The following is an 11,693-nucleotide window of genomic DNA, read 5'->3' as shown; positions in this document are numbered from 1 at the left end:
AGTATTTACCTATCCCTGGAGTGGTATGCTACAGTTGTTCAGCAGTAGGTACCTATCCCTGGAGTGGTATGTGTTAGATTCAGGACCTCTCGCGACTGTATATACTGTATATATACTGTATATATACATACATTGGCCATAATATCAGTTTCAGAGCACATCAGCAGATACTAAATCACTTTATTGTCATTTAAAAAGCCTTTCATATATCCGAACAAGAAAATGGACGAGATAAAATAGATACATTCCTTTATTTAAGATGCTGTGTTGCGCTACTTTGTCAATAAAGTCAAAAAAATACATTTACGGCATCACTGTTTGTGAATCAAACCAATTTACATTAAATATGCATGTGCATCAAGAGACGGCACTGGTGTGCCTGTCTGACAGTAGACTACTACTTTCAAGCAGAACCTGCCATCAGAAAACAGTGTGCCGTTGGAAAAGTACTGGCATACCACTCTAGAGATAGGTACCTACCGCTGAACAACAGTAGCATACCATCGGCCACTTTGTGATCTCGGCGCTACTGGTCTGAGGTTACCCTCATGAGTTCAGTTAAGCCGGTCATTAAAGATTTTATTATTTTATTTGTTTTCTTCTAAACATGCAGTACATTGTGAGTTTTGTGATGTAATACAAATGCCCCTTTATTATTTGTCTTGAGAACATGTATTAAACTGCAACAATTATGTATCGAATGTCTGTTATTCCTCTATTTGTTGGGATTTAAATGCAAAAGTATTGGGTTGTATTACCCTTTGAAAATAAACGGTAACATTCTGGCATATACCGTAAAATCACCGTAAAACCCAGTTATCCTAGCATCACATAATGTAATCCAGTATACGGTAAGATACCGTAAAAGTAAATTAAGGTAGCTTCACCATAAAAAATCTGTAAATTAATTACTGGCAGCAAATCCTTGCTGCCAGTAATTTACTGTTATTCTACAGTGAAATCGTTTATAGTGCAAAGAGTAAAAGCGGCAAACTAGATATAATGTGTTTATTTGTAAGCTTTAGAGTTTCTGCTACAGGTGGACTTTGTAACCTTTGGACAGAGCAAAGCTAGCTGTTTCTCCTTGTTTCCAGTCTTCATGCTAAGCTAAGCTAATTAGGTGCTGGCGGTAGCCCTATATTAAACAGACGGACATAATTGTGGTACAGATTTTCTTATCTAGCTCTTGGCAGGAAAGCAAATAAAAACATATTTCCAAAAGTGTTGAACTATTCCTTTATGAGCACATAAACCCCAATATGATGTAACACAATATGATGTAACGCATTTAGTCAATTCAAGGCTGTGGATGTGTGGCACTGGACTGCAATATATTGAATGTTGTTTCTCTTTTTTTTGTGTCCATCCTAACTTGCTTACAGACAATGAGTGAAATCAAATATCAGAAACAACTCTCAGTATAATGAAACCATTACATCACTAACTACAGCTTAAAATCAGACAGTCACAACATAAACTCAACGTTAAAAATGTTATTTAAATAGCCTACTGTAGTTTGTGAGCATGTGAGGCAGGTCTATGATCAGAACTGTGGCTCCCTCTCAAAATCTTCTCAAATCGGCTTTGCATTCTGGGTAATCAGTGTGCACACTGTTATCTCTGCCATGTCTGAACTTGCTAGGAACTACATAACATATAGCCCACATTTTCCTCTCAATTCAGACGACTTGAAGGGGGACCTTGACGTGTACGTGAAGATGATCGAGCAGCAGAACCCGAGTCTCCGTATTACAAGAGTGAAGCACAGTGAGCAGCGAGGCCTTTCATATGCCAGGGTTTCTGGATGGAGGGCTGCTACTGCTGACGTGGTGGCCATACTGGACGCGCACATTGAAGTCCATGAGCTGTGGTAAGAATGTGGCAAAAAAAGAAATCCTATTATACTATGATTTATGTGTAGTATTTCTAGTAAAAGACTTGAAACATGATACATTAGTTGCATCTGCGCTAAACAACCTTCATTTTTGCAATTCACTTAAAAAGTGAAATTCTCAAGCTTTTCCCCAGTACTGACATCACAATGTTAATTATAGCTAGACATTCATTTGAAAAGGTTACATAGGGAAGTGTCCATACCGCCAGAAGGTACAAACTGACTCTGGTGAGGTGAAGTATTGAACCAGCAGTCTAACTGGTTGCTGAGTAAATGTCAGAAGGGTACAGTGATGTGAGAACTGCTTCTCTTCCATTCCCCTCATGCAGGGCTGAACCCCTGCTGACACAGATCAAAGGTGACCGGACGGTGGTGACGTCCCCAGTGTTCGACAAAGTCCACTTTGATGACCTCAGGGTTGCTGAATACTTTCCAGCAGCACACGCCTTCGACTGGGCTTTATGGTGCATGTACGAGGGGTTTTCGGACGACTATTACAAACTCGGAGACGGCTCGTTGCCTGGAAAGTAAGTTAAAGTGAAATCAGTAAGTCTTGTTCCAATTTGTGAAAAACAAATATAACACCATGGTCTCATTAATCGTATCTTGGATGAGATGATCTTGATTATCTAAAAGCTTGACTTTTAATGGTAATACTGATGTAAATTATACAGTTGCGACCGTTGTCTTCTTTCACCTCAGAAGTCCATCTGTCATGGGGATCCTGGTAGCTGACAGGAAGTATCTAGGAGAAATTGGAGTCCTCGATGAAGGCATGAAAGTGTACGGTGGAGAAAATGTTGAGCTGGGAATTCGTGTGAGTAAGCATCACCTGTCTAACACGCACATCTAACAAATCTTACACCTTATGACGCAGTCCCAGGTCAACTTGCAGCAAGAAAGAGTGCAGATCCTGGCTTCAGTACAATTACCCCTCTCACTCTGTGAAATGACTAGAGGTGTCATTTACAACCGTCTTGTTCGCACAAAACGGGCCTGAGAAACCACGGGAAACCACTGTTCTCCCACCACTCGATGGGAGAACACCTGTAGAGGACACATGCATACACACGTTATGGAAACGGGGGCAATTGGCGACGCAGTTGGTGAGGTGGTGAATTGAAGCCAGATTGTAAAAATTAAAAGTGAGAGGAATCCTTAAATGTGCAATGATTTAATTTCGCTTCTTGCTGACAGCCTGGATGAGAAGATTGACACCACTTTCATGTGTGTGTGGTAAGAATGCCGCTACAGCTAGCATCCACTTTGCTTTGCTTGCTTGCCCACATTTTGTAAACTTTTAAGTAGCTCCTTATTTGCATTGACACAATTGATGATTCAGTTTTATTGTATGAGCTCTTTCTTTGCTCATGCAGGTGTGGACATGTGGAGGCAGTGTTGAAGTAGTTCCATGCTCAAAGATCGCTCACATCGAGAGGGCCCACAAGCCCTACATGCCTGACCTGAGCCAAGCCATGAGGAGAAACGCCCTGAGGGTAGCAGAAATCTGGATGGATGAATACAAACACAACGTCAACTTGGCATGGAACGTGCCACTCGAGGTAGAACAAAAACGATGATGCCCATTCTTGGCATGCTGCATGCTTCTACACACAGGGTGCAGGATGAACATCCGAGAGTCCATACATCATTAGTTATGAGCACATTTGAATTTCTTAAGTTACAATATCACAAACATGTCACTCCATATTCTCTGCAGAATCACGGAATTGACATCGGGGACATCTCAGAGAGGAAAAAACTCAGGGAAACGTTAAAATGCAAACCTTTCAAATGGTACCTGGAAAATGTGTATCCCAAATTGGATCCCTTGGACAACCTAGTTGCTTATGGCGTAGTAAGTTAAGTTTTATCTCATGCTTTGTTTGTGTAGTAGAGGCAGTACAGCGGTGTGCAGTGGGTGTGTGCATTGCCACGTTCATTTATTTTCTAATGATTCACTCCCACGTGTAATAGTGGTCGATACATTTTCTCTGTGTTTGACAAAATGATGAACTTCCCCTTTTATAGCTGAAGAATCTTGATGCTGATATGTGCTTAGACCAAGGCCCAGTACCAGGCCAGACACCCATCGCCTACGGCTGCCACTACTATGCACCTCAAGTAAGTGAAGCAGCTTAAAAGGGTTGTCTCTTAAAAAATACAAGTGGCAGTATTGTCTGTTGTCTTATTTAAATGCGCAATCTGCTTGCTGCTTAACTTTTTAAAAATATTTTTCAGGTCACCTATTATCGCTCAAACGGTGAGCTTTATATCGGCGGCATCAAGTCCCATAGGTACAATGACAACCGGTGTTTAACTGACATTGGGAAAAATGATACAGAGCCTGGCCTTTACAACTGCAAAGAGGCTGTGCGGAAAGGAATGGGGATTTACTGGAACTTCACTCAGGTACAGGTTCAACTATTATCAAAACACAAAGCAAAGTACATGAAAGTCAAGGAAGGGGAAGTTTTATCTCAGTAAAATAATTGGTGAAAGTCAGTGTGTTTGAAATTAGAGTGGATGAGTTCAGGCTGACTCATAACTCAAAGTATTGACTGTGGTTGTCTGAATGTTTTAAGATGACATACTGTGCTTCCCCATTCTTAAATCTTGACACCTGTCTTTTCTAGGGCAAAGAAATGAGGAACACAGAGACAAAGAGATGTCTGGAGATTAAAAACGGCAAACTTGTAATACAGGAATGCTCTGGCCAAAGATGGGAAATCCAACACATAATCAAGCCGTTTTAAAAGTGTGAGTGTGTGTGTGTGTGTGTGTGTGTGTGGGTTTAAGCTTTGTTTGTTTTGCTGTTTAAATAAAGTTGTGTCTGCCTGCTTCCCTCCATGGCAGAAGTGAATAAATGCTATTAGTTAGATGCATCATTGCTATGATAAAATGTAAATTTAAGGTTTTAGTTCTATAACAATTGCCCAGTTATTACAAATGCTACATCTGGAAGCATTTTTATGCAATATGTTTGGTGCTTTTGGGTGAATCTCAGGTTTGAAAATGTATTTATCCTCTCTGCAGAGAAAGTCAAACACAACTCATGGTAAAGGAAATGTAAATAGAATAAAGGTCAATGAAGGTATAACAGTGGATTAAGAAAATAATGAAAGTGCTGAGTAAACAGCAGTGCAGAGGTGTAACAAGTGCAGAGTTCAAAAGCTTAACCAAGCCTCCTTCTACAAAGACGACTTTGTGGATGACTGAGTTCCCAACAGGTTTAAATCTACTGTACACTGTTTTTTTTTCCATTATTAAAGGTTTGTCTTGTTACTTATGTAATCCTGAAAAGATATGCATAAAGTAACTATCTGTGTAAACTATGTGTTATTTAATTACATTGAGTGTAAAAAATGATATTGATGTGTTCTAAGAATATAATTACCCACAGCCTTCATTTCTTCTGGGGAGCCTTGTCCAGAAGAGTGATAGCTATATTTGGGACTTAGTTTGTGGATTTACATGGGGGTTGGTAGTCTTTTTATTTACAGCACACCTCAGTGGAGGCCAACAAAGGGAACAAATGTTGATCATTGTCCTTTTTTTTATTATTTGGAAATAAACATGATTCATAAAACTGGTTGTTTGAATTATTTTTCAAAAAAGGGAAGCTCTAGCCTGTCGTGTCTAAAAGCTGCGTAAGTGGTCAACATGACGATAAAGCTCAGTTGTGTGTTTGTGTTCATTGGAAGTTTGGAGAAGAGGTACTTGCAATGATCATCCTTGAAAAGTTTACCATCAACAACAACAACATACTTTCAGAGTGTGAGGAGTCGTTTACTGAAACCAGACTGTTATTTGGAGAAATATATATATTTTTTATGTGGCTTTCCGGGCACAGAAAGAAGCCAGATCAGCAGGTTATAATGAACTGACTTGAGCTGAACTGCGCAACTGAGTGAGAAACTGTGATATTATGAAAGCATGTGTGCATTATTCTGTGACCTTTTTTATTACGTGCTATCCTGGGACTTTCTTAATGACATCTTTACAGCAAACTTGACATTGCCATTTTTTATGACATACTATACTGAGAGTTTTATAATTAAAGTTTTTGGACATTTTTATGGCATAGTACGCCATGAGTATTATTTTTACATACTATACTATGACTTTTAAATTACATTTAAAAAAAAGCTTTCTTTTAAAATGCTGTCTGTGGGAAATTTCCTCCAATGAAAACTATGTATTTACACCATCTCCAGAGTGGCTTTATTCTTTCATATCATTATACTCTTTTGCCTCTGGGGTGAGTCAAAAATATTGATCAATTTCATCACTTGTTGCTGTATTTTGCTGTATAGAATATTTTGGTTATCATAATTATGAATAAACATGGTTGTTTTTTGTTCTACTTCCAGATGAGGTATCTGAAAAACTAAAGCCCTTTTCTTGAAAAATAAAAAAATGAGATGGTGGTCTAATGATGGCTCTATACCATAGGAAAGTTCAGGTGTCACTAAAAGTGCCAATTTTCACTTGACTGTGGAGGTACATGCAGGGTTTCACCTAAATCACAAGGAATCAAACTCGTGATCCCCACCACATACCACTTTACTCAGGACAGTGACCAACAAATAAGCATGGTCTATAATATAGACTCATTTCAACACAGATACATTGACGCACAACAGAAATGCCAATGCTGTGTTTGAGGTAACAATGCTTTGGTAACCAAATTTAAGAGATGTCAAAAATGTAATAATCTAAAATGTTTCGGAATTCATGTGATGGCCAGTGTATATAATCATTTGATCTGATTAGACCTCTGTTCAAGCTGAAGGTGGAACCAAAGTATATGCACGTGTTTTTCAGTTACACCGGAAAAAGACGAAGTCCCACGAACGCTCACGAAAATCTGGTTTCTTAGCAACCCGTGTGTATAAACAAAGTATCCAAGTGTGTCTTGCAGTGGGTCCATTTAAAGTTTAACACCGTAACATACTCTATTGCAGCCGACATGTTTCACGATGATTTACTCTCAGACCGCGTCGCTCAGATGAATCTGCAGCGGTGTCGCAACAGAGAGACTGAAAGACGGGAACGGATTTTTAATGACAAAGTGAGGACGATCGGGGTAAGCTACCGCTAGGTGTTTGTGTCTGTGACGATAGGATGCTCACCACATGAATAATGCTATTGTATAATATGCTTTGTTCTTATCAGGCATTTTTTATTGTGCTGTCACGATCAATAGGTTGACAAGGAAGCCTTAAACATGCAGATGAAAGAAAGAGAGAAACAAGAAGAGGCAGCAAGAGAGGAACAAAACGCTCATGGTGAGTTTGTTAATAGTTCCTAATTAATGTTGACTGACCTCAATGATTTAGTCAGTATCATGTGTTCTGATAGGGCGATGGACTACAGGTAAATAGCTTTCGTCAGTATCACTGATAAAACACAGTGTCTGTTCATGAGCATCCACACACATTACTGCCACTGTGTTGTGTATTATGATACTTTTGGACATCAATTAGTCACCATTTCTAATAAAGTGCATTGTGATGTGTGTTGGGACGTTTGGACAAAGTTTCCCTGATGTGGAATTGTTAATGTTAAGATGTCGGACATATAATCTGGACAGATAATTGTTTGGTTCCTTCTAATGCAAATTCAAAATGCACTACAGGAATGCACTACCTTCTTTTTCCATTTTGTTTTGCTTGTCACATTTTCTTCCTTGAGGAGCAAACAGGCTACAGCTGCATTTCCTTGTGCAACCCGTTGTTTTATAACGACAATAAATGATCCTGGAATCCTTGAATGTGTACTCCATACAGATGCTGGTATCCTCCATAATAGCAAAGTAGCCTGCCTCCTCCATAGCAGAGAAGTAAAGGAGAGGCGTGCGATGGAAAAGGCCATTGTCGACTACCAACGTCGGGACCAGCGGGAGTTTGACCCGAAAGCCCCAGACCGCTGTGGGAAAGCAGACCCAGGTGACACACAGATGACACTCCCTGGCCTGGTGGGCGAGGATCCCGACAGTGAGAGCCGGCGGCGGAGGCAGAAGGAGCAGCTCAGAGAGTGGCTCATTCAGCAGCAAAGTGAGCGAGCAGCAGAGAGGCATCAACGAGAGCTGGAGGGTAGGTTTGCCTGATCCCATCCAGGATGCAGGCGCTCGGTTCACAGACACGCACGCAAAACATAACCTCACCTCGTCACCTCCACTGTTCTACAGAGCAGCGCTATGACCAAAGCAGAGAAGACATGGACAACACAGCTCTGCAGCTTCAGAGCCTTGAGGTGGAGAGGAGAAAAGCAGCAGCTATGGCCACTAAAGAGTACAATCTGGCCAAGGTAAGTCCCCTGGTAATCGCTCAGACTGTCAGATGGAGGTGGTTAAACTTGCTATCTAACACATTGATATTACTTCTGACAACAAATCCCTAAAGCAACATGGGAGGCTTAGAAACACACTCTGAAATGCATATATTTGAATTGCATGGGCCTTGAACGGCATTCAAGAGCATTCAAAGGAGATCCCTCTTAAGAAAACTATTTGGTATTCTTTGGTTGCATCAGTTTTGAAAGTGATGACACCATGCATGTTTTGTGGGTATATGTGGTGTGCTTTGGTCTTTTTAAAGTGTTGGAATTGGAGGTGCAGTAACAACACTTTCTATCACTCTCTCCTTTTTGCTGGCTCTGGATGGGCAAAGATCGAAGAGAAGCGTTGCCAGCGAGGGGATCGTAATGACGAGGGCAATCAAACGGGTACCGGGAACCATCTGCGAGGACAGCTGACGGGTGTAGGTGCCGAACCCACCTCGGGCATGGTGGGAGTGCCTGGTAGTTGTCCCAGCAGTGATAGGAGAGCACCTCGAGAGAGCCTGCAGCAGATCATCCAGTTCCAGAAATATCAGATAGAGGAGAAAAAGGTAAAAGGGGAAACAAATGACACTCAAAACACATGCTCTTTTTGATCATTCAAACAACTGTCCACTGGTCGTCTGTCTGGGTAATCTGTGCATCTGCAGAGGGCAGACCTGGAGAAAAAGCAAGACGAGGAGCAACACGATCGTGTCCGTTTGGACTCGGCTCGGACAGCTCTGTTCATGGAGAGGCAGCAGGCAAAACTGAACAAGCAGCTGAGACGACAAGTGGACAGCACCAATGTCAAGCTGGCAGAGACACACAAACAACAGTCAGTGGCATTATTCACTCAGTTATACACACACACACACGGTGTATATTTCAGCACATAAAATAAATGGTGTCTCACTTCCGTTTCTGACCTGCTGTCATTTGAAGGAAACCGGACATTAAAAGAGGAAGCATTGACGACAGCTTCTTCTCCAAATTCAACACCTGCAGCAGATGATGGATGACTGGCTCATCACAGTACCGATAATGGTGGAACGTGAGAAGAACACGGAATGAACTACGCAAACCGTAAATCAACAGTTGTTTTTAATTATGTCAAAGTTCATTTCAGTGGTTGACAACATTTGAATATGTCTGGATGATGACAGTTGTTCATATATAAAATATAGTCTAAAACACACATGATACACTTTTTTTTTAGTTTCTTAGGGATTTTTATTTTCATAGATTATATAAAATGTGCCTACATGAGCAAATGGTCATCTATGACCTTTTATATATCTACAACAACTAAAAATCTAATTACATTCATGGAAACAACTTTAAAACTAAGTAAAGATTATACTGTGTCTTTCAAAGCCCACAGGATACAACCACCATTGTAACAAGCTAAGTATTACACTCTTACAAAGCACAGGCAAACCACAAACACACTACCAAGAGAAACCAACCAATATTTAGCACCTCAACCACTGAGCAGTGCTGCCTGGCACTGTTACAAACATATGCAAACCTGAGTCTTAAAGTGCAATTACATTTAAAAAAACAAAACGTAATAATACTAGACATAACAAGATGCCTTTGGGTTGAAGCTATTTCATATGTGTAGTTCAAGTAATCCCCCTAAATGTAGCTCAGGGCTGTTTCACACTGGCCAGTTGATTTACTGGATACAGCCGACCTCCACGTTGTGGCAGCGTGGAATAGTCCTTTTTCAAATGTAGAAGGAAAAGCACAGGTGTTACTAATAACATTAAGAATGGCTCTGTTCTATGACATTCGGTCATTATTTATTTCCTTATTTATCCCGGTGCTTTACCGACTGTGTTATGCCAAATTTTCTTTTGCAAGAAAGGACAATATCTGACCCCAAACAAGCTTTGTTGTCCCATATTTGTTGCTTCCAAAAATCTGCTTCCCTGTGGAGCACTGCTTTCCACATTACCATTCATAATTGACCTGTGCTACAAGCTTTCTCAAAGGCAGCATGAAGGCATTTGAAGATTGCTCGACAGACAAAAAAACAAAAAAAACAAACAGTTTCTTTCTAAAAAGCATTTTCGTAGACAAACTTATCCCATCTTCTTTGCCACAGAGCCAGGGCTTTCTCCTGTTGCTTCGAAGTCAAAGAACTATACCTGAAGGACAGACGATGGAGATGTCAGTGAGCGGTCTGCTGAGGCATGCGAGGCCCTCACGCACAATTCAATTGTAATTTGTAAATCACCTCACCTGATAGAGTTCATAGCCAGCTCTTTGAGGGAGCCCAAATGGGATCTAATCCCACCAAAGCCCACAAACGCTTCGTAGAAGTCATAAGAGAGTCCGGAGGCGCGGAACATGGCAGGGTCGTCGGAACTGATGACCACTGGGTGGTTTTCTGACATCAGTGCAGCTGCCGGGTGGTTTCGCATATCATTTACTAGCTTCAACACCTGAACGAGGAAAGGAAAGGAGATATTTGTTTAAAAGATGCACGATAAATTAAATGACAGCCTTGTTGGGTTGATAGTATTTGATGTATTACACTAGTAAGTATTTTTGGTGTACAGTATGGTGTACAAGATGACAGACCTGGTTGGAGATGGGGCACACTTCCACAGCCACCCCTCTCTTTCTGGATAGGTCCTTGGCCACTGGGTGGCGAAGCAGAGCAAACCCATGGCCAATACGGGACGTGTTCAACAAAAGAGCATCCAACAAGTTCTGGTCCACATCTGTGCCCTCCAGATCTATATTTAGTAGAGACAAATCAGAATGGATGCTAGTATTTTGGGATGTTTTATTAACACAAAATGTGATGGTTCTTGAAAGACTTGGTAATCATTTCATTTCTTTTGTTTGGTAACAATTTGGAATCGTACAAAAAAGATCGGACAGATGTGTTTATGATAAGGTTGGCATTGTGCTTTGCACTTTTGCTAAAGGTAGTGTTTATGTACATGTCTACCAATACATTTCTATGACTTTGAGGTAAATTCTCATGACTCATTCTCGGAAACATCGATATGACCTGTTTCAAAATTCACAGTAAATCTTAACTCAAATGAATGACAAGCTATGGCTGTCATGGAATATAACCTGAAAAACCTGCTTGTGTCCTCACATGACTTGCACACGGGGCTTGACATTTCATTTTTAGCTCCAAAGCAACTGTGGCTTGTGGTTTTCTTGAGTTACTCGCCACTCAGCACTTTCACCAGACAAAATGTAGTTGTTGGGAAATGATGTTTTATTTGAGTCAAGTTGAAGTGTGAAGCTCCTTTTGTTTGAAAACATGCAACTAATAAAGACAAAGACATAAAAAAGAGTAGCTTCTTCTTGCATAAGTGGTGTTGAGGATTAATTGAAAAGATAAAAAACTAAACTGAAAAAAAGTAGAACAAAAAAAAAGTTAAAAACTGTCGAGCCTATTTACAGGTGTGAATATATATACATATATATATACATATATATATAT

General features: G+C 40.5%; 3 protein-coding genes across 5 annotated transcripts in view; 2 read left to right on the top strand and 1 right to left on the bottom strand.

The window, feature by feature from the left end:
• Window positions 1-5,496, top strand: part of LOC116393991 (uncharacterized) — an 18,333-nt gene extending 12,837 nt beyond the window's left edge. Inside the window, exons 14-21 of the mRNA XM_031866741.1 lie at window positions 1,684-1,870; window positions 2,224-2,421; window positions 2,597-2,711; window positions 3,271-3,456; window positions 3,615-3,752; window positions 3,926-4,018; window positions 4,136-4,306; window positions 4,531-5,496. Of these exons, the coding sequence (XP_031722601.1) occupies window positions 1,684-1,870; window positions 2,224-2,421; window positions 2,597-2,711; window positions 3,271-3,456; window positions 3,615-3,752; window positions 3,926-4,018; window positions 4,136-4,306; window positions 4,531-4,650 (1,208 nt within the window). The 3' untranslated portion in view covers window positions 4,651-5,496. The remainder of the gene's footprint in view (window positions 1-1,683; window positions 1,871-2,223; window positions 2,422-2,596; window positions 2,712-3,270; window positions 3,457-3,614; window positions 3,753-3,925; window positions 4,019-4,135; window positions 4,307-4,530) is intronic.
• A 1,306-nt stretch (window positions 5,497-6,802) lies between these two features.
• Window positions 6,803-10,840, top strand: ribc2 (RIB43A domain with coiled-coils 2). Its single transcript, XM_031869727.1, has 7 exons — window positions 6,803-6,983; window positions 7,104-7,185; window positions 7,687-7,992; window positions 8,088-8,206; window positions 8,569-8,787; window positions 8,887-9,053; window positions 9,161-10,840. Exons 1-7 carry the CDS (start codon window positions 6,867-6,869, stop codon window positions 9,228-9,230), a joined length of 1,080 nt encoding a protein of 359 aa, XP_031725587.1. The 5' UTR covers window positions 6,803-6,866; the 3' UTR covers window positions 9,231-10,840.
• ada2a (adenosine deaminase 2a) overlaps window positions 9,303-11,693 on the bottom strand; it is a 15,919-nt gene continuing 13,528 nt past the window's right edge. For all 3 annotated transcript variants that reach the window (XM_031869696.1, XM_031869706.1, XM_031869715.1), the window contains exons 8-10: window positions 10,808-10,965; window positions 10,466-10,668; window positions 9,303-10,371 (exon numbers count right to left, since the gene is read on the bottom strand). In XM_031869696.1, coding sequence (XP_031725556.1) covers window positions 10,281-10,371; window positions 10,466-10,668; window positions 10,808-10,965 — 452 coding nt within the window. In that variant the 3' untranslated portion in view covers window positions 9,303-10,280. The remainder of the gene's footprint in view (window positions 10,372-10,465; window positions 10,669-10,807; window positions 10,966-11,693) is intronic.

This window comes from Anarrhichthys ocellatus, unplaced genomic scaffold, assembly GCF_004355925.1.
Source record: "Anarrhichthys ocellatus isolate YVR2014 unplaced genomic scaffold, GSC_Weel_1.0 scaffold2, whole genome shotgun sequence".
NCBI lineage: Eukaryota > Metazoa > Chordata > Actinopteri > Perciformes > Anarhichadidae > Anarrhichthys > Anarrhichthys ocellatus.
Note: the sequence above shows the minus strand (reverse complement) of the source record. Positions and strands in the feature narration are given on the sequence as shown.